Source organism: Schistocerca americana, chromosome 5, assembly GCF_021461395.2.
Source record: "Schistocerca americana isolate TAMUIC-IGC-003095 chromosome 5, iqSchAmer2.1, whole genome shotgun sequence".
Classification (NCBI taxonomy): Eukaryota; Metazoa; Arthropoda; class Insecta; order Orthoptera; family Acrididae; genus Schistocerca; species Schistocerca americana.
In genome coordinates this window covers 655724276-655746374 of record NC_060123.1, presented here as the reverse complement: position 1 = coordinate 655746374, position 22099 = coordinate 655724276, and the positions used below count along the sequence as shown (strand labels likewise).

General features: G+C 44.6%; 1 protein-coding gene across 1 annotated transcript in view; it reads right to left on the bottom strand.

Annotated features, from left to right (window-relative positions):
- LOC124616612 (formin-like protein 5) overlaps positions 1 to 22099 on the bottom strand; it is a 120447-nt gene that overhangs the window by 93402 nt on the left and 4946 nt on the right. Inside the window, exon 2 of the mRNA XM_047144935.1 lies at positions 12860 to 13157. Within this exon, the coding sequence (XP_047000891.1) occupies positions 12860 to 13157 (298 nt within the window). The remainder of the gene's footprint in view (positions 1 to 12859; positions 13158 to 22099) is intronic.

Sequence of the window (22099 nt, the reverse complement as noted above, 5' to 3'; positions counted from 1 at the left end):
TAAATTATTACATTATGTCACATTTGATTACATGAATTGCAGATATTTACATTTTCTTTTACAGTTGTACTGGGATTTTATCGATGTTTTTTGTTATGTCATCTGAAATTAAGATAGGTTAGACATAACGATCATTACATCATAGGCAAGACCAGGCGTTTTCGCTACTCAGTAAATATTCAAAATAATGAGACGGAAAAATGTTAGATTCCTCACGTTTTGTGCGTGTGTGTATAGTGTCTGTGTGGCCTTGGCTACTGGTAGATGCTTTTCTTGCTGAGAGATGTGCGTCTAATCTATTTCTCGAAGTTAAGGATCACTTCACAGATGACGTCTGTCATACCAAGTCAGTGGTACCTACAGTCACATATGTTCCGTGAAAAATTAATATATCATTCACTGCTACGTAATCATAAATTTTACCTTAATATTCAGTCTTCTTTGTAGTGCCGCGGCGTTGGAAGAAAAGTTCTTCTGTCTTCAACTGCGTCACTGGTACAGCTGAAATGAAAATTTCTATACTACTTATTATCTATGTTGCAGCAAACAGAGTTTTGCAAGTTGCTTAGCAATGTTTTCATGGATAAGACGTTGACATTATTTAGCATGAAATACTCTAAGATCTCGGTGTGCGTATAGCCCAATAATTTTGTTAGTTCTAGGATGTTGTAACAGATACGCACCAGGATGCGGTATGTTAACAATAATATAAGGTCCTTCATATAGCAGACGCCACTTAGCATTGCGTCGCTTGAGTGCTACAGATTTATGATGAGTACGAAGTAGTACAAGCATTCCTGCCTTAAATTTTTGTTTTCTTTTTATTATGTTTCTGTGATGTTTGTTTCGTATCTGTGCGTGATGTGTCAGTGTAGTCAATACTTCTCTTATTTTCTGTTCAGGTGTGATTTCCTTGTCTGACAACTTAGGTAATGGTTCTATCCATTGATCGTTCTGTTTGCAATTGAACATGATCTCGTTAGGTGTGTAATTTGTATTCTAAATATTCGTCTTCGATAAGATTTAGGCAGGACACCAAATTAGTATGTTTTGATGAAATATAGGTCCTCATGAATCAGTTTAGTTCTCGGAAAAGTCTCTCAGTCACGTTACATTGTGGACTAAATTTTGAAATAAATATACTTTTAATGTTATTGTCCTTCAAGAAATTTCTCCATTTGTACCCAGAGTAGTATGCTGCAGTATCTGACAGAATTGCTTTAGGTTTTCCCACGTGCGTCAGGTGATCACTTGAGATTCGGCATTTGCAGTGGCGGATTTTAAAGCATAAAGTTTTACATGTTTAGAAAATATATCGTAGAAAGCTAAGATATATTTGACGCCTCCAGAGCTTGCTGGATGCGGTCCACTTATGTCAGTACACAGAATTTCCAGGGGTTTACTCGGTAAGATAGAATGTAAATCTGTTTTTGTGGATAAATTCTGAGGTTTTGATTTTTGACATACGACACATGTTTTCAGTTCCCTGTAAATTTTTCTTCTCATATTGCTAAAATAACAGTATGTGCTGAGCTTTGCCAAACACTTTTTCGTCCCATAATGACCCCAAACTAAGTGTGTGTGCCAAATCAAATTATGTTCAGACTCTTTGGGAATGCATACACACCAGTTAGCAGCATCTGGATGCCGGCGATAAAATAATACATCATTGTGTAACTTGTAATACTTAGTCAAAGGATGATTGTGTTTTTCTACCAGTAACGTTATTATCTTATACCAGTGAGGATCAGATTTTTGTAATTTAGCCATGTTTCTGCACATATCAATATAATATTGGTGATACTGCTTGTCTTGCATTAAGAGAATCCTGTAGTCATTTATGTTTTCTAAGTCACTGTTGGCTTCATTCACACCTTGTGGAAGTCTAGACAAAGCGTCGGCAATGGTGATGTCCTTATCTTTTATGTACTTAATTTCAAAAGAACGGTTCTGAAGAGTAACTGCCCATCGTGATAGTCTAGGATGTACAAGTTTACAAGTTAACAAAAATTTCAGGGCCTGGTGATAGGTATAAATTACTTTATGTTTGCCAAATAAATAATAATTGAATTTCTTGAATGCCCAGACTATGGAAAGTGTTTCTAACTCTGTAGTGGAGTATGTACGCTCACATTCACTTAGAGTACGACTTGCAAATCCAATAATTCTTATCTGTTCCTTTTCTTTATTCTTTACAACTTGAAATAGGCAACAGCCCAAGCCAGAACACGAAGCGTCACAAGTCATACAAAAATCTATATTGAAATCTGGATGGCTCAATATGTTTGAATTCACTAAAGCATGTTTTATTGTATTAAAGTCCTTCTGGCACTGTTCTGACCAGATCCAGACTTGATTCTTTCTGAGTAGATTTAACTGATGTTTACTGTTCAAAAGTGGTTGTGGTAAAAAAAGTCTGAAAAATGAACATAGCCCAAGGAATGATTTTAACTGATTTTTTGTTCGAGGGCTAGGAAAGTTTCCGATAGCATCTAATTTACTGGGATCAGGACGTATGCCCTGTGAATTAATGATATGTTCTAAATATTTTATCTCACTGCAACCAAATTTTGATTTTCTAAGATTGGCTGTGACTCCAGCTTGTGCAAATTTTTCTAAAATTTTTTGAAGTGTCAATGTGTTCATTCCAAGACTGTGGAGCTATCAGTATATCATCTACATAGTGTGCGACTGTCTCAACTAAATCATCTCCAAGCACGGTATCCAGGGCTCTAATGAATACTCCAGAACTGACATTCAATCCGCAGGGTAGAACACAAAACTGATAGGTTCGCCCCCCGAATATAAATGCAGTATATTTCAGAGAACCAGGAGTGATACTTACTTGCCAAAATGAATTAGCGAGATCTATTGTGGAAAAATATTTTGCAACTAGAAATTTCTGTAATTGCTCTTCTAAGTTTTCGGGTTTTGTGTGAACCGGTAAAATTATTTCATTAATTACTCGTGCGTCTAACACTAGCCTAATGCTACCATTTGGTTTTTTGACAACAAGTAGAGGACTACATTAAGGTGAGGTGGATGGTTCAATGACCTTCCAGTCTAACATTTGTTTTAATTCTTGCCACACAGCAGGTCGTTGAGATAGCAGTACGTTATATGTCTTGTGGTAGAAGATCTTGTGAGGCTTAACTTCAATCTTGTAGACATACGTGTTAACACCTAATGGTTTGGTAAAAACTTATAAATATTTGGATAACACTTCCTGTAGTTTCATACGTTCATGTACACGGAGAGCTGTAGCTTCATTTATCTTATGATCAATCAATGTTTTCAAGTCCATTAGCTCTGTGTCAGATGAGTGTGTGTGCATGTCTTGAATGTCATTGTCAAGTACCAACTGAACCTTGTACCCTGTACAGCGTTTGTCATGCTTTAGAGTTCCCCTGTCCAAATCAATAATAATTACACTGCCTTTATCATTTAAAATACGTTTTCCTTTGGAGAAGTCTATGATGCAGTCCTTCTCGCTCATAATATCTAATCCCAATATGCAATTTGTCACAATGTTTGACCGCTACGGTCGCAGGTTCGAATCCTGCCTCGGGCATGGATGTGTGTGATGCCCTTAGATTAGTTAGGTTTAAGTAGTTCTAAGTTATAGGGGACTGATGACCTCAGCAGTTAAGTCCCATAGTGCTCAGAGCCATTTGAACCAATCACAAGGTTTTGTACAACCAGGAATGGCCATTGTACGGTTCCATTACCCATTTTAATATTTACAAAAACTTGCTTCTTAACCCTTCATGACTTATTACCTAGAGCAGTAGTTATTTTACAGTTTTGGGCAGGAAACTCAGGCACAGGCTCCAATTCACACATCTTTTTATAGAAATTAAAAGGCCAAACGCTCACAGCTGCACCTGTATCTAAGATAATAGTAGTTGGAATCCCACCTACTACACCAGTAGTAGAGGCTAAAATAATTTCATTTGTGTTTGAACGACATTGTGTACTGTCTTGCAAAAGTTCATCTGATATATTCTCATTGTGGTTGTATCTTATAAATAAAACAGATAGTTTTTGTTTACAATTATTAGGCATATCAATATCTTGTTGTTCAGTGGTGGTGTCAAATAATTGATTAACATTGAAGTCGCCCCCCAAGAATTCTTCAGCCACGACCCGGGGCATAGAAGTGACTGTTTCTAGTTTGTTGGATTAGCATTTGTATTAGGTACTGACACAGATTGAGGTTGTGTATCAGGTGTCACTTCTATTATATTCACATTCGAATATTGCCTGTTGTGATCTCCAAACTTTTGCGGTTGTTGTTGCTGTTGCGCGTTATGACTTATCTGTCGGTCGTAAGGTATGCTCCAATTTTGTCCTGGTGGCTGCCATGGTATAGCAGTGTTTGAATGAAAGTATTGATCGCTACGAGTCCAGCCTTGATGCTGTATTGGCTCGTAGTTATTATTGTTTCCATTTCTGTTTATGTTTTTGTTGTTATATTTGTATCCGTTGTTACTGTTGTTGTTGTTGTTATTACCGCGGTGCCTTTTGTATGGATTGCCGCATGAAGTGTTGTTACTGTTGTAACTGTTGTTTGTATTGGCATACGCGTGTTGATTTTGATTTCCATATTGAGACGGCATGTGAGTTGGCTGTTTTTGCTGTACCGCGTATCCAACCGTCGGCGCGCCAGAATTGAGTTGGCAAGCCTGCATGTTTTGCATACCACTGATATAAACATTGCGGCTGCTGTTTTGCCTCGTGAAGCGCTGATCTTCTAGTAACATGTCAACCGAATCTAAAGCTGTTAAAAAATAATCTGGATCGTCATCCGGAATATGTAAGAGTTTCTCTTTAATGTTGAAAGGCAATTTGGCATTTTAATCGTTTCCAAAGACTGCTGTGGTAGGTGCGGACTCAAAATCTCAATATTAGAATAATTCGCCAGCCATGTCAATATGTCGTACAGAGGTGACTGTCTATTTCATAAATATAGAATCTTTACAGTGCCGAGTGCCTAGTGAAACTGCAACTCGCAGTGTTCTTATATAACATCAAATAAGGCGGTGTGCCAGTTAATAAAATATACGTGCTTCCCGCACCAGTTATTGTACAAGACCTACTTCTTCTTAATGAAACATAAGAGTGTCGTAATTGTATTTTGTTTTATCAGCGGCATAGCGCTGCAGTTCTGTACCATAGGCTTTATTTATTTGACAGAGATTAATTATTTAATTAAGATTTCGTGTTTCCGAGGAAAGTCACGCACGGCATGCAAATGTGCCTTTATAAACATCTTCCAGCGCATTAGGCAAATAGTTGGAGACGATGGCACGATACCTTCGTGCAGTCTACCGGTCAGGGACCCAAACACCAGTCTCCAAATACTCTGGCCCCGACGTTGACACCACAGCGACCTTGGTACCTACGGTAGCGGCTGCTGCGCTACTTAACGTCACGCCAATGATGGGCGTTTTTTATACACAGTCACGAATGAACGCTGCTTCATTCGACGACTTTACAGTGTTAATGAAGTCGTCGTTGGTTTCCTGTTGTTGTTGGAACCATTTACTGAATTGCAACCACAGACGGTAGAGTGCAGGATGCAAGTGTTGCGTTAAAGATTGATGATACGGGTGCAGCCCATGTTCCTGCAGCACGTCAACGACCGCGCGTTGCGAGACACTCAGCCGCCTCGATACGCTACGTGTACTTCGCTGTAGTTCTTGGTGTATGACCTCCAGAACAGCTTCCTCAGTAGCTGGAGTATGGTGAGTCCGTAGTCAATTTTTGTCACGTGATGTGGAAGCAGAGAACCTGTGTTCAGAAGGCGAAGCTCCTGACGACGAAATACATTTTTACCTGGGTGACATCGACCAGAATATCTAGCAGCATATTGATGAGCGGCAATACCAGTTATCAGATGCAACAGGGACCAGAAGCGAACCCACATATTCGTCGTTTGTGTATGTCAGACATTTGCCACACTGTTTTGGAACAGCACAAGAAAATACGTGTGTACGAATGTGCACGGAATCTGTCACTGGCGTGTTACTCCGCTAGCAAATGGTTCAAATGGCTCTGAGCACTATGGGACTTAACATCTGAGGTCATCAGTCCCCTAGAACTTAGAACTAGTTAAACCTAACTAACCTAAGGACATCACACACATCCATGCCCTTGGCAGGATTCGAATCTGCGACCGTAGCATCAGCGCGGTTCCAAACTGAAGCGCCTAGAACCGCTCGACGACTACGGCCGGCCTGAAACCTAGGAGACGCAGTGCTGCGAAGCAATTCACTTCCATGACGTGCAAAAGGCTTCTTTAAAAACTGAGCTGTGAAAACAATTGCACTTTAATTTCTGTATTCGTAACATGCAAGTGCAAATTTTTTTATGGAAGACCCTTGTAATTACTGTGTGACGATTAGAATGCCAGATACCGTAGCACGGAGACTTCGTCTAGCAAATAAAAAGAAATACGCGTCGATCTAGCATCGAACCCTTGACGTCCCGAATACTAACCCAAAACGCTATCCATTCCACGAACTGCACAGTACTATCGCCCTCTGATGACACAGTTAATTACCACACATATGATTACAGTGTTGGCAGATTGCCCATCTTTAATGCCCATTTACTGCCAGAAACATGCGCAGGGCGAAATTTTATAACTGACGTTTCTGTATTGCTAGTATGTGAGGAATCGCGCTGCGAAGTCCGAGTGCGCTAATTTTTCTTTATCCTATACACACAAAGCACTAGAGTTGTGTGAGAGCTTCCGTTGTTTAATCAGAGTATTCTGCACACTTTGCTACAATTTTCCGTGTTCCTTTTTCTACCAAAGTAATTACAAGCTTTTCAGTGTGACGCCAATACAAAAAGAAAATCATGTAGATAATACGTGAGTAAGTCATAAAGTCTTCTATTGTCGTAATCGAATTAATTGTACTGTGTCTGGTGATTCATTAGTGGCGGTGTAATCATTCATAATATGTCTTCCAGTTACATCAACTCTTGCCTTGTGTGGGCTGGCATTATCTTGCTGAAATGTAAGCTGAGAATGACATGCCGTGAAGGGCTACAAAACGGGGCGTGAATATCGTCGACGTACCGCTGTGTTGTAAGGGTGCAGCGGATGACAACGAAAGGGATGCTGGAATAAAAATAAATGGCATAACCAGGAAATAAAATTCAGTATTACTACACGTCCTCCACAAACAGTGTGTGTAGTATCCAAAAACGTGTGTAGTTACTCGTACTTTTTTAGAAAAGGAGACAGGGAAATTTGTTGCAAAATGTACACCATGGTCTAATTTATATACCAGGTAAAATTTAAGTTGTTATTGAACAGTATGGAACGAAAGTAACACTGGTCCGTACGAATACAGTACTAAAAGTTTCAACCTGTTTGTATCGATGCGGCGGTTGGCGGGCGGCGAGATGGCGAGGCACAGGGCACACATACAACCACAGCTATGGCTCTTGATGTGTCGGCACTTTAATTCTTCTTGGCGTCGCAATACTTTTCCATTTAGTGCCTATGGAATTTTGCCATGCTGTGTGGGTGTTGGAACGGCATTCCCGAGGCTCAATGAAACTACGTCTTCCAGGAGAGCCTCCTCGCTCCAGAAGGTGTTGCTCAGACCAATGCCAAACTCCAACTACTACTGCTGAGCCCGTTGTGCCGTGCAGCGCCCGTGCGCATTTTCCCGCGCTCGCCTGCCATCCACCTTTTACCGCTCCCTTACAGACAGGGTATTCACCCGAGGTTTTGCATTCTACATATCCTAACACATTGCCTACGTATGGACCAGACGCACAGTTACAATTTTAAACCTGTCACAACAGTTTCAACTTTTGTTACCTTTCAATTCTATTACAATATTGTTTGACATTTGACATAGATATTAATATTCACATCGAAATTTGTTTACGGTTTTCTTAACACAATGACATGAAACACAAAAAGAAATGAAATCAGAACATCGATTACACTAATTTATCGAAAAATCAGATGGAAAAAAAATTTCTTATGTGTACAATAGTACAGCGTCGTTGTTGTTACATGCTGCATAACTTCGTAGTATTTTTGTTTTACATACTGGTATTCTGGCTGCAATGTGTTTATTTATCGAAAGTCATTTTTTATTTGTAGTTTACTGTTGCTATGTGAGCTTTACATAATGTCATTTTGTCATTTGGAGATAATGAGTGGAGCTGTGGACACTAGAAAATGAAGTGCCAATTGGAGGAATAAGAACATTTCCTCAATAGAGGGCTGACAGCAGCGGAGGCAGCCAGAATTTTCGCCGTGTAAGGGATAATGCCACTGGAGAGAGAGTGGCAAGAAAATCGTTATTCTTCATGTTCAGGAAGACTTTCAGCGTTTGATGAAGATCATTGAAATGCATTAATTCACAGCGATCGACACCAGTGCACTCGCCAACTGGCAAATGTTATCACTTGTGATGAGCCAACCATCGTGCGACATTTGCATGCCGTGGGGAAGGTTCAAAGCTCTAAGCCGAAATAACAAATATCAGAGGGTCACTGTATGTTCATCTGCGCTTGCTCGTCATCAATAGGCTCGTGAATAACTGTTACTCTTCCTATACTGTATCGTTACTGGTGACGTGAAATGGTACCTTTATCCTAACATAAGAAAAAGAAGGCAGAGGTTGTGCCCAAACAAAGCAGCAACTCCCCGTACGAAAACCTGTGTGCATCTACAAAAGACAATGTTGTGTATCTGGTGGAGCAGCGACTCGGTAGTGCCACGTGGCCGTCGGAGCCCGGTCTGCCTGCACCGGAAATTCCCGTGACCACCGCTGCAGCATTCATGTACAGTGGCTGCATTCCTGCCGAGTCTTTCTGCAGTACCGCAGAAGGAACATCGAGCTTCTTGTAGCCCTATTAGCCGACCTCGGTCGAGCTCAGTGAGGTGTTAACAATGCCTTTAAGGCATTTTTGACTAACGTCAACTCACCACGTCGAATCTCAAACGTAACTAATACTCACGACCTTTACAGCTTGTATTTAAATCAAACTTGACGTTCACCCTTTTTGTGGGGCTACTAGCGACAGTCGTATGCGACTGCTGCGAAATTTTAATAGACACCATCTTTCAGACGAAGAAATATGCCTGCCAATTTTCGTTTATGTTTCACAATTCCTTCTTGGTGTTGCGATTTTTTTCGGTCGGTATAGCTTCTGCGTCTTCTCTTGTGCCGCGTAGGAACGATAGTATAGGCCACAACCAGACCTAACAACAGTTAACTGCGAAAAATAATTAGATTATCACAGGGAAATAGAATCAAAAGTGTGTAGCTGTACGGCAGTATACTAAGTTTTCGAGACATTAAATGGTGCCAAAAGTTCGTTGTATTTCCGTTTAAGGAGGTTGTAGTGTCCGTTTTGCGATGTTTAATGCGTGTGTATAAAAATATTGAATAAGGCCAAACAGACCAGACTGAAAGTCAATTATCAAAAAAATACAAAATTATTTACAAAAGATATAACGTCGATACTACGGTAGGAAAAGACAATAACGATGATAAACAATATCGCAGTAAAGCATAGGGTGAAATAAAACATTTATATCTTTGTATAACTATAGAAGATGGAAAAGATGAGTTATTACTCGCTCTTCTGCTGTTTCTGATTCTCATGTTACTATTGTTAGGCAGATACTGTGCGTAGCATGCGTGCGTGCTAGCAGGTGTTCTTTTTGTTCTTTCGACTAGACGATAAAAAAGGTGTGTATCAGGTTATTGATGGAAACATATGTGTAAAACTGGGTTCATTGCATTATTTCAAGAACATGCCAGCCACTAATCGCTATGTTTTAAAGGGAAAAAGAGTATAATTAGTATTTTTCAGCTGGCTGGCTGGCTCTGAGCACTATGGGACTCAACTGCTGAGGTCATTAGTCCCCTAGAACTTAGAACTAGTTAAACCTAACTAACCTAAGGACATCACAAACATCCATGCCCGAGGCAGGATTCGAACCTGCGACCGTAGCGGTCTTGCGGTTCCAGACTGCAGCGCCTTTAACCGCACGGCCACTTCGGCCGGCGTATTTTTCAGCTATCAAGAAGACGAAAGCATTGATCGCTGATTGGCAACAACTGGCCACCATTTTGCGGCGGACTTAACATTAACTTTTCTTACAGCTTTCCACAAGAGTAGAAGTGATAAAATCATTTTAAAACATTATTTAATTTAAATCTGGATAGTTCCATGAGTTAATTTTGCGAGAGTTCAAATACTTTCAGAGATGCCATTTGTCGTAGATCTGTGAACTTGGTCCTTGACTGCATTTAGATGAAAACCAGTTATGAAAATCTTGTAGGGAGCCTGGCGCTCATTTAAATTTAAAACAAACATTTATTTTGGCCTTCTATAAGATACTCTGCTTCTAACAGTCCCACCCCTACGCAAAGAAAATAATTCATGCTAACCTCTTATCTTACATTGTATCAAAAAGCATAAAACCAATAGGGAATATTAAAAGAGAACCGTTAGATGGTATAGCGCGATGTTAATGCGATCATTGTTTCGTTGTGTTAACAGTAATTGGCAAAAGCTTCACACCGAAGTTGTGTAATACTTTAGATTACTCAAGGAGCGGTACCGTTGGATACTGACCCGCGGCCGGGTGGAGAGCATTTCTCCACACAAGTGATTTACCATTTGGCGCCCCCCTCCCCAGATTTTCCATGGTACGGCTTCACTAGTATCAGTTTTTGGTACTACACTGACCAGTCACATTAAAGTGACCATCTGACAAAAGCCGGAATAACCACCTTTTGCAGCGCGGACCCCTGTGAGATGTGCAGGAAGAGAGTCGAGGAGGTTCTGGGAGAGACAAAGGGGGACGTAAATCCGTGATGACTCCAATGCGTGTGCCAGCTGCACTAGATTTCTCGGTTGAGGGCCCACGGCGCGAACGGCCCAATCGACGTGGTCGCACAGATTATCGACTGGGTTTAAATGCGGGGAGTGTGGTGGTCAGGGGAGTGCGTCAAACTCATTCTGGTGCTCTTCGAACCACGCACATGCACTGCGAGCTGTGTGATTGGTTGTATTGTCCTCTTGGTGGATAGACTGCATGTAGGGGTGGAGATGGTCCTCAAGCACAGATGCATGCTTGTGTCAATCCATGTGCTTTCCAGAACAACGAGATCACCCGGGGAATGCCACGTAAACATTCGCCAGACTATAACCGTCTCTGCTCCTGCCTGGACCCTTCCGATGATGGTGGCAGGGTGCAGACATTTCAAACCGGCCATCTGTCCGATGGAGCATAAAACGTGGTTCGTATGAAAAGGCCACCTGTCGCTACTCAGTGGACGTCCAGTAGCTGCAGTGGTGTGCAGACTCCAGCCTCCGTCGCCGATGAACGGCAGTCAGTATGACTGCACGAACGAGCCGCCTGCTGTGCAGCAGCAACGTTCCCTGAACGGCCGTTGAGGAGACACTGTTGGTAGGCGCTTGTTTCATCTGGGCGGTCAGTTGCTAAACAGTTGCACGTCTGTTAGCCTGTACACGTCTCCGCAGCCGACGTTCAGCCTCTTCATCTGTGGTTCGTGGTGCAGCGCAGTTGCCAAGGCACTAGTTTTGGATAGCTTCATTTTGCCATGCACGGTATGCTTCAACCACGTGGGCACGCGAACAGTTTACAAAATTAGTCATTTCGGAAATGCTTCTACGGTTGCCCCGAAAAATGTAGTCCATCAGCAAAGGAGGTGGCTTACAAAACACTCGTTCGGTCTTTACTTGAGTATTGCTCTTCAGTGTGGGATCCGTACCAGGCCGGGTTGACGGAGGAGGTAGAGAAGATCCAAAGAAGAGCGGCGCGTTTCGTCACAGGGTTATTTGGTAAGCGTGATAGCGGTACGGAGATGTATAGCAAACTCAAGTGGCAGACTCTTCAAAGAGAGGCGCTCTGCATCGCGGTGTAGCTTGCGGTCCAGGTTTCGAGAGGGTGCGTTTCTGGATGAGGTATCGAATATATTGCTTCCCCCTACTTATACCTCCCGAGGAGATCACGACTGTAAAATTAGAGAGATTCGAGCGCGCACGGAGGCTTTCCGGCAGTCGTTCTTCCTCCGAACCATACGCGACTGGAACAGGAAAGGGAGGTAATGACTCTGGCACGTAAAGTGCCCTCCGCCACACACCGTTGGGTGGCTTGCGGAGTATAAATGTAGATGTAGATGTAGAAAGCCAATGGTGATGCCCTTTTGGACGTCAGATAAATCGCTCCGTTCCTGCATTACAACAACGACTGTACTGTTTTTCGCGACCCTCCGACACGCTTTAAAAAATGGTTCAAATGGCTCTGAGCACTATGGGACTTAACATCTGTGGTCATCAGTCCCCTAGAACTTAGAACTACTTAAACCTAACTAAGCTAAAGACATCACACACATGCATGCCCGAAGCAGGATTCGAACCTGCGACCGTAGCAGTCGCGCGGTTCCGGACTGAAGCGCCTAGAACCGCTAGACCACCGCGGCCGGCGTCGACACGCTTTAAACCCTCCTCTGATAGCGCTGTCACCTGCCCTCTGTGGGTGGTTATTGCACCTTAACATCGAACGTAGGCGATACTCACTTTAATGCAGTTGCAAATTGTGATACGTACAGTATAGAAATCTGACAGTTGTGGGGTGTCTGGCGCCCTTTTCTATTTGACGACCCAAGCCGCCTCTGATCTAAAGTGTACGTGTGATGCGCCCATCTCGAATAGTTCCGAGATTTAGGCTCTGCTTGTGGCGGTTTAGTTAAGCTGCAGGTGGTGAGAGGGGGCGCAGAGTGTCGGCGGCGGACTCGGCCCGCTATCAGCGCATATCACCGGACCCCGCGGAATGACGTACGACTGTTGAGGCGGGGCTGGGGGGAGCAGCAGACGCCAGCAGAGCCGGTGACGTAGCCGGGGGCCTGGCCAGCGGCCTGCGGATAAAATACGCGCCGTTATTAAATTCAGGCGGCCCGTCCTGGCCCAGCGCGGCCTGGGGGCGTCGTGGCCGCGGGGGCGGCGGCGGCGGCGGCGGCGGGGGCGGTAGATAACGGCGCGAGATGGCGCGATAGCGCACGCCGCCTCCAGCCTCCAGGCCGGCGCAGGGCGGAGCGCGCCCTCTGTGTGCCAGGCCCCACTCCACGGGGCGGACACTGCTTAGGGCAGGCGGTGTAAAAAACTCAGATCAAACTGAAGTGCGGAAATCTGCGTTATGTGAACGCCGAGCGCTGATTATTTCTCTGCGATCTGTGATCATTTTTGGCTAACAAAATTTTGCGGATCAAATCAATTTCAATTGAAGTCGTCAATTCACATCCTTGCGATACATTAAAATCACGAATTTCGTTTTGCGCAAACACAGTCGAAGATGAGTAAGCAATACATAAAAAAAATTGGTCAAATTCGAGTATGACTCGTATACTGAGGGTGTCGAGCAAACTTAATTATGTTTATATATACAGTTCAACCGTCCTGGGAGTCGAGATTCTCAATGATTTTTGCCTTTTTCGATGTAGATACTGGCAAGATATTGGTCCCGGGAATTCCAAGATCGTATAAAAATCTCTACAGTAGTTCCTCAGACTCTTTTTACAAAAAGAAGCGAGCGGGGGACTTCAGCTTATATATGTAGATAATGCTAAAAAGATATTTTTATGTCATATGACTATAAATTAACAAATTCCAGGTTATTATCACTTTATTTTCATTGTTAAACCTTGCTTCTTGTCAAATTTCACGGCTTTAGGTCAATGGGAGGTACCGGCTTTGATGAGTGAGTTTTCGAGTATCAGATCGCGTGACATAAATGCCCGTACCATTTCACTGAATTGACTTAGAAGGTTTAATGGTTCAAATGGCTCTGAGCACTATGGGACTTAACTGCTGAGGTCATCAGTCCCCTAGAACTTAGAACTACTTAAACATAACTAACCTAAGGACATCACACACATCCACGCCTGAGGCAGGATTCGAACCTGCGACCGTAGCGGTCGCGCGGCTCCAGACTGTAGCGCCTAGAACTGCTCGGCTACTCCGGCCGGCTAGAAGGTTTAATCCTTTACACTGCCAAGGTAGCGTAGACCCTAGCATGTCACATAGATTTGAACTTGATACGTCCACACATTCCTCAGAAAAAGGGTTTGTAACAGGCGAACAGACAGCCGTTCAGACAGAAGGGGACAAATCAATGCTATAAATCGATTCAACATGGAGGCGTTGCTGTCAGGGTTCCTCCGAGCCATAATCCGTAGGTAGCGGTCATCCAGTGCAGTAGTAGCCCTTGCACGACCTGAGCGATGCATGTCATCGACAGTCCCTGTCTCTCTGTATCTTCTCCATGTCCGAACAACATCGCTTTGGTTCACTCCGAGACGCCTGGACACTTCTCTTGTCGAGAGCCCTTCCTGGCACAAAGTAACAATGCGGACGCGATCGAACCGTGGTATTGACCGTCTAGGCATGGTTGAACTACAGACAACACGAGCTGTGTACCTCCTTCCTGGTGGAATGACTGGAACTGTTCGGCTGTCGGACCCCCTCTGTCTAATAGGCCCTGGTCATGCATGGTTATTTAAATCTTTGGGCAGGTTTAGTGGCATCGCTAAACCGTCGAAGGGAGTGTGTCTGTGACACAATATCCATAGTCAACGTCTATCTTCAGCGGTTCTGGGAGCCGGCCGGAGTGTCCGAGCGGTTCTAGGCGCTACAGTGTGGAACCGCGCGACCGCTACGATCGCAGGTTCGAATCCTGCCTCGGGTATGGATGTGTGTGATGTCGTTAGGTTAGTTAGGTTTAAGTAGTTCTAAGTTATAGGGGACAGATGACCTCAGTTGGAGACTTAGATCGTCGAAATCTCAAGATGGTTGGAGAGCCCTGCCCATAGCACTCGAAACATTCTCAACTGGTGAGAGATCTGCTGGCATTGCTAGACAAGACAGGGTTTGGCAAGCACAAAGACAAGCTGCAGAAACTCTTGCCTTGTGTGGGCTGGCATTATCTTGCTGAAATGTAAGCTGAGTATGACATGCCGTGAAGGGCTACAAAACGGGGCGTGAATATCGTCGACGTACCGCTGTGTTGTAAGGGTGCAGCGGATGACAACGAAAGGGGTCCTGGAATGAAAATAAATGGCATCCCAGACCATCACTCCTGATTTTCGGGCCATATGGCCGAGAGAGTCAGATCTGTATTTTACCACTGTCTGGGGCGTCTCCAGACGGGTGTCCGCTGGTCATTGGGGCTCAATTCGAAGCAGGACCCTTCACTCAAGACAGTTCAGTTCCACTAAATTCAATGAGGTTCCAGGCCGAGGAAGTGTCTAGAGATGCCCCAGACAGCGGCGGCATACCAACCTGACTATCGGCTGCCATAAAGCGTGGGAGCCAGGAGCGGTGGTCTGGGATGCCATTTCTTTTCATAGCAGGATCCTCTTTGGCTGTCACCCACGACATACTTGCAGCACAGCGATACGTCAGCGATGTTCTGCCCATTACGGCTAGTCGTGCTGAACTTAACTTTCAGCAAGATAATGACAGCCCACACAAGGCGAGAATTTCTGCTGCTTGTCTGTGCGCTTGCCAAACCCTTTCTTGGCTAGCAATGTCGTCCGATCTCTCTCTAATTGAGAACGTTTGGAACACTCTGGATAGGAATCTCCGACCACCTCGGGCTTTTACGACCTAAAACGCATTTGGACCGGATATGGCAAGATATCTCCTTCAGGAGCACACCCAAAAGCTCTAGCCATCAGTGCCAAGCCGAATAACTGCTTGCATAATGGCCAGAGATGGACCAACGTGTTGTTCATTTGCTCAATTTGTGAAGCTCCTTTTCTCCAGTAAATCATCCATTTTTTTGTGAAATTGTAATCATTTGTTAATCTGTACATGCACATCACATCGACCGATTCCGGTCCCATTCGGAAAATTCCTTCGCGGTGCGTCGTCTTTAGGTCTCAGACTGTATTTCTTTTTAATGTAGGCTTCGGGTGAAATTTTAGAGGAGGTAGATGGGCTCTTAACTGAAAAGTTTAAATTTTGAATAGAGTTACATTAACTAGGACATTGTTTTATACTCAGCTCTGTGTCGGCTCGTAACGTACGTCATCGGCTATCTTGGAAACAGACCCCCTTGCCAGCCGGAGTGGCCGAGCGGTTCTAGGCGCTACAGTCTGGAACCGCGTGACCGCTGCGGTCGCAGGTATGAATCCTGCCTCGGGCATGGATATGTGTGATGTCCTTAGGTTAGTCAGGTTTAAGTAGATCTAAGTTCTAGGGGACTGCTGACCACAGTGGTTAAGTCCTATAGTGCTCAGAGCCATTTGAACTATTTGAACCAAACCCCCTTGTGGATGCACCGGAACGTTTTCGCTTCCATTAGCCTCTACTTTGACCCTTGTCAGTTTTCGTTACAAACTGTGATACACCCTGAATGAGATTTTCACTCTGCAGCGCAGTGTGCGCGGTTATGAAACTTCCTGGAATATTAAAACTGTATGCCGGACCGAGACTCGAACTCGAGACCTTTGCCTTTCGCGGGAAAGTTCTCTACCAACTGAGTTACCCAAGCACGACTCACGACCCGTCCTCACAGCTTCAATTCTGCCAGTACTCCGCTGCAGAGTGAAAATCTCATTCCGGAAACATCCTCCAGGCTGTTGCTACGCTATGTCTCCGCAATATCCTTTCTTCCAGGAGTGTTAGTTCTGCTAGGTTCGCAGAAGAGCTTCTGGAAGGTAGGAGACGAGGTGCTGGCAGAAGTGAAGCTTTGAGGATGGATCGTGAGTCGTGCTGCGGTAGGTCAGATGGTAGAGCACTTGCCAGCGAAAGGCAAAGGTCCCGAGTTCGAGTCTCGGTCCGGCACACAGTTTTAATCTGACGGGAAGTGTGATGCACTCTGTATTGCTCGGACCTGCGTCGCTGTGGTCCACCCGCGGCATCCGCAGTGTAACGAGACGCGTTGGGACGCCTGCCTGCCACCGGGCGGGTCTCGGAAGCCTCGGGTGTCACCTGTGGAGGGCCGCAATCGCGGCGGCCGGCTGCCGGGTCCCGGGGTCCGCTGCTAAGCCCCGACCCGCGACCCGCGGCCGCGCCTAAGCGGCTCAGCACTTGCCGGGCCTCGCTGGCGCGGCCGCAACAGTCCGGCGACGGCTGCGGCAGGCACGGCTCGCACGGAACACAGCCCGGCCTATCAGATAAGCTGCGCGCTGCCAGCGCGGAAGCACGACCGGTCTCGACACACAATAAACTGACCATTTATTCGTTTACTCCATTCCACTGCAGTCTGTTACTTATTATTTAAAAACAGGATGTACTGATCCTTACAGAAATAATGCAATAGGCACTGTGGTGACAAATGTCATGGGACAGAGATATTGCGAGGTGCCAGGGCTAGCAGTGTATTTAACACTAAATTCTTCTAGAATCTTCATATGGAAATGATGCTCTAAGCCCCACTTTTTCTAACTCCGACTTTTGATGTTGCACACGGATTAAGAAGAAACGCGAACTGACTGTAATCGATCCTGCAAGTAGAGTAGAGAAGAGTTTGGCACCTGCAATAATTTAATTTGATAACCTCACGACTTATCTTAGAAGAAAGATTATGAAAGGCAAACCTACGTTTCTAGCATTTGTAGACTTAGAGAAAGCTTTTGACAACGTTAACTGGAATACTCTCTTTCAAATTCTGAAGGTGCCAGGGGTAAAATACAGGGAGCGAAGGCTATTTACAATTTGTACAGAAACCAGATGGCAGTTATAAGAGTCGAGGGGCATGAAAGGCAAGCAGTGGTTGGGAAAGGAGTGAGACAGGGTTGTAGCCTCTCCCCGATGTTATTTAATCTGTATATTGAGCAATCAGTAAAGGAAACAAAAGAAAAATTCGGAGTAGGTATTAAAATCCATGGAGAAGAAATAAAAACTTTGAGGTTCGCCGATGACATTGTAATTCTGTCAGAGACAGCAAAGGACTTGGAAGAGCAGTTGAACGGAATGGACAGTGTCTTGAAAGGAGGATATAAGATGAACATCAACAAAAGCAAAACGAGGATAATGGAATGTAGTCAAATTAAATCGGGTGATGCTGAGGGGATTAGATTAGAAAATGAGACACTTAAAGTAGTAAACGAGTTTTGCTATTTAGAGAGTAAAATAACTGATGATGGTCGAAGTAGAGAGGATATAAAATGTAGACTGGTAATGGCAAGGAAATCGTTTCTGAAGAAGAGAAATTTGTTAACATCGAGTATAGATTTAAGTGTCAGGAAGTCGTTTCTGAAAGTATTTGTATGGAGTGTAGCCATGTATGGAAGTGAAACATGGACGATAACCATTTTGGACAAGAAGAGAATAGAAGGTTTCAAAATGTGGTGCTACAGAAGAATGCTGAAGGTAAGGTGGGTAGATCACGTAACTAATGAGAAGGTATTGAATAGGATTGGGGAGAAGAGAAGTTTGTGGCACAACTTGACTAGAAGAAGGGATCGGTTGGTAGGACATGTTTTGAGGCATCAAGGGATCACAAATTTAGCATTGGAGGGCAGCGTGGAGGGTAAAAATCATGGAGAGCTGCATCAAACCAGTCTCAGGACTGAAGACCACAACAACAGAAATTAATGTGTTAAAGGAAAGTTTCATTAATGTAGTGACAAATGAAAGGGTTGCTTTACCGATCCACAGAATGAAAGTTCTGTCCAAAATAACAATTTGATTTATTAAGACTAAACTCAAAATAATAAACAAAACACATGAAACACTTACCACAGTTCAAATTCGATACTCAAATAAATGCTGCGAAGGTGAAATTGTCCATGAACTAGCTTGTGACGATTATGACCAAGTGGTATGTGGAGCCAATTCTTTGCAACTCAAATATTAAGAGAAACACCCAGCCAAACCAACATTAACTGCTGCTACAGTAGTGAGAACTCAGACAATGAACATCCAACACAGAACCACGTAAGAAAAGACGGGAACAGGGGCGCTCTGCTGAGCTCTGATTATCACAGATCAAAATTCCCTAATCTGCCGGTGCTGCGGACGTACATTACCAAGCTGTCTTCTTAACTGCAAGGACACGATCTGGCGTATCGGAGGCGATGGCTGGTTGCCGTGACGTCCCGTCGTGGTGATGATAATGTCGCGAGTATAGCCCGAAACAAATTATCCTGGTCTGGTTGTTCCAAACTAAAGACTTCCTATCAATACAACTGCGCCTCTGAGGGAGGCAAAGAAGGCACGCCACACAATCACTGGCGGTACAGTGATTGATTTTAACAAGCGAAGTCACACAGTAACTCCGATACAGTCAAATTTAGCCAAAACTGCTCAAGCCGGACAACGTAGGCTGCTTGTACGCAGAACGATCAATTGCCAACTGTTCTCGGAAAGTTACGTTGAAGTCGAAACTTCAGCAACTTCGTCAAACAGTTACAATTCAATGAAAGTATATTAGACAGCCAACGGAAGGCAGGGTGTCCAGAGCAGTGGGAGCTCAGTCTTATAACCTACTCCGACCGCAAGGCGAGAGCCGACTCTCTCACGAGCACCTGTACAAGCCAAACACAGAACATTCCCACCCCCACGACAGTGGCTGTGGTTAAGCGTTCCAATCAGCAACTCAAAAACCGCCGGAAAATTCCACCCTATTGCCTTCCACCAATGGAAATACTTGGCGCCAATTTCTGCGCCGATTTTGCTATGTAACGGAGCTATCCCCTGAGCAAGTCAATCACAGTTATGATTTTGCAGAAAACGCGGGAATTTGCCCGCCAAGACTGCCTGGGAACACAAGTCATTCCCGCGCCTCGCTGGTAGCACGCCAGAAAGTGTTTTCACTAAGTTTCTGCGAAGTAACGGAATCTCTATCCCAGCCGCTTCGTCAGGCCCCTCTGGGCGTGTCGACCCCGCTTCGCCCCCACGCTTATGACAATGTCGCGTCTGGCAAGCATACACTCGACTCCCTCACACCCGTCGGCTTAACCCTTTCAAGTTCAGCAGATCCCGCCTGTCACCAGACCACCCAGGTGACGAGAGACGCTGTATGGGAAGTCCACGTGTGAAGGAATAGCAACTTTTTACCGCTTGCAATTAGAGAAGAAAATAGAATTACTCAGAGTAAGACAGAAATATGAGAGGGGGCTCATGCCACTTCTCAATATGAACATACACAGATCACGGTAGTATTTTGCACACGAGGTAGTGTACTTGTACTCATGTTACTCATGTGACTCATGTGAAAAGGTTTCCGACATGAATATGGCCGAACGAAGTGGATTAACAGAGTGTGAACAAGGAGCTACACCATGTGCGGACCATTCCATTTCGTAATTTGCTAGTGAATTCAATATTCAGAGACCCATTGTGTCAAGAGCGTACCGAGAATACCAATATCACGGGCAACGCAGTATTCGATGGTCTTCACTTAACGACCGAGAGCAACAACGTTTGCATAGAGCTGTCAAGGCCAACAGACAAGCAGTAACCACACAAGTCAATGTGTGACGTACGATGAACGTATCCGTTAGGACAGTGTGGCGAAATTTGATGTTAATGGGGTATGGTAACACACGACCGACGCTAGTACCTTTGGCAACCATACGACATCGCCTGCAGTACCTTTCCTGGACTCATGGTCAACGCAGTGGGACCTAGACGACTGGAAAACCGTGGTATGGTCGGATGACTCTTGATTTCAGTTGGTAAGAGCTGATGGTAGGGTTCGAGTATGGCGTTGACCCCACGAAGCCATGGACCCAAGTTGTCAACACGACTCTGTGCAAGGTGGTGGTGGTGTTTACATGGAATGGTCTGGGTTCTCTGGACCAACTGAACCGATCATTGGCTGGAAATGGTTATGTTCGGCTACTTTGAGACCATTTCCAGTTATTCATGGACTTCCTGTTTCCGAGCAGCGATGTAATGTCATCGGGCAACAACTGTTCGCTACTGGTTTGAAGAATCTTCTGCACAATTCGAACGAATGATTTGACCACCCAGATCGCCGACATAAATTCCATCCAGTATTTATACCACGTAATCGAGAGGTCGGTAAGTGCACACTTCCGCAATTATGGGCGGCTATACAGGCAGTATGGCTCCATATTTCTGCAGGGGACTTCCAGCGACCTGTTGAGTCCGTGTCATATCGAGATGCTGCACTACTGTGGGTAAAAGGATCTCCACGACAATATTAGCAGCATCCCGTGACTTTTGGCACATCAGTTAATTTTGTCATGCAAAATACACTACTGGCCATTAAAATTGCTACACCAAGAAGAAATGCAGATGATAAACGGGTATTCATTGGACAAATATATTATACTAGAAATGACATGTGATTACATTTTCACGCAATTTGGGTGCATAAATCCTGAGAAATCAGTACCTAGAACATGATACCACAGTTCATCAAGAGTAGTGACTGGCGCAATTTGACGAGCCAGTTGCTCGGCCACCATTCACCAGACGTTTTCAATTGGTGAGAGATCTGGAGAATGTGCTGGGCAGGCCAGCAGTCGAACATTTTCTGTATCCAGAAAGGCCCATACAGGACCTGCAACATGCGGTCGTGCATTATCCTGCTGAAATGTAGGGTTTCGCTGGGATCGAATTAAGGGTAGAGCCACGGGTCGTAACACATCTGAAATGTAACGTCCACTGTTCAAAGTGCCGTTAGTGCGAACAAGATGTGACCGAGACGTGTAACCAATGGCACCCCATACCATCACGCCGGGTGATACACCAGTATGGCGATGACGAATACACGCTTCCAGTGAGCGTTCAACGCGATGTCGCCAGACACGGATGCGACCATCATGATGCTGTAAACAGAACCTCAATTCATCCGAAAAAATGATGTTTTGCCATTTGTGCACCCATCTTCGTCCTTGAGTACACCATTGGAGGCGCTCCTGTCTGTGATGCAGCGTCAAGGGAAAACCGTAGCCACGGTCTCCGAGCTGATAGTCCATGCTGCTGCAAACGTCATCGAACTGTTCGTGTAGATGGTTGTTGTCTTGCACACGTCCCCATCTGTTGATTCAGGGTTCGAGACGTGGCTGCACGATCCGTTACAGCCATGCCGATAAAATGCCTG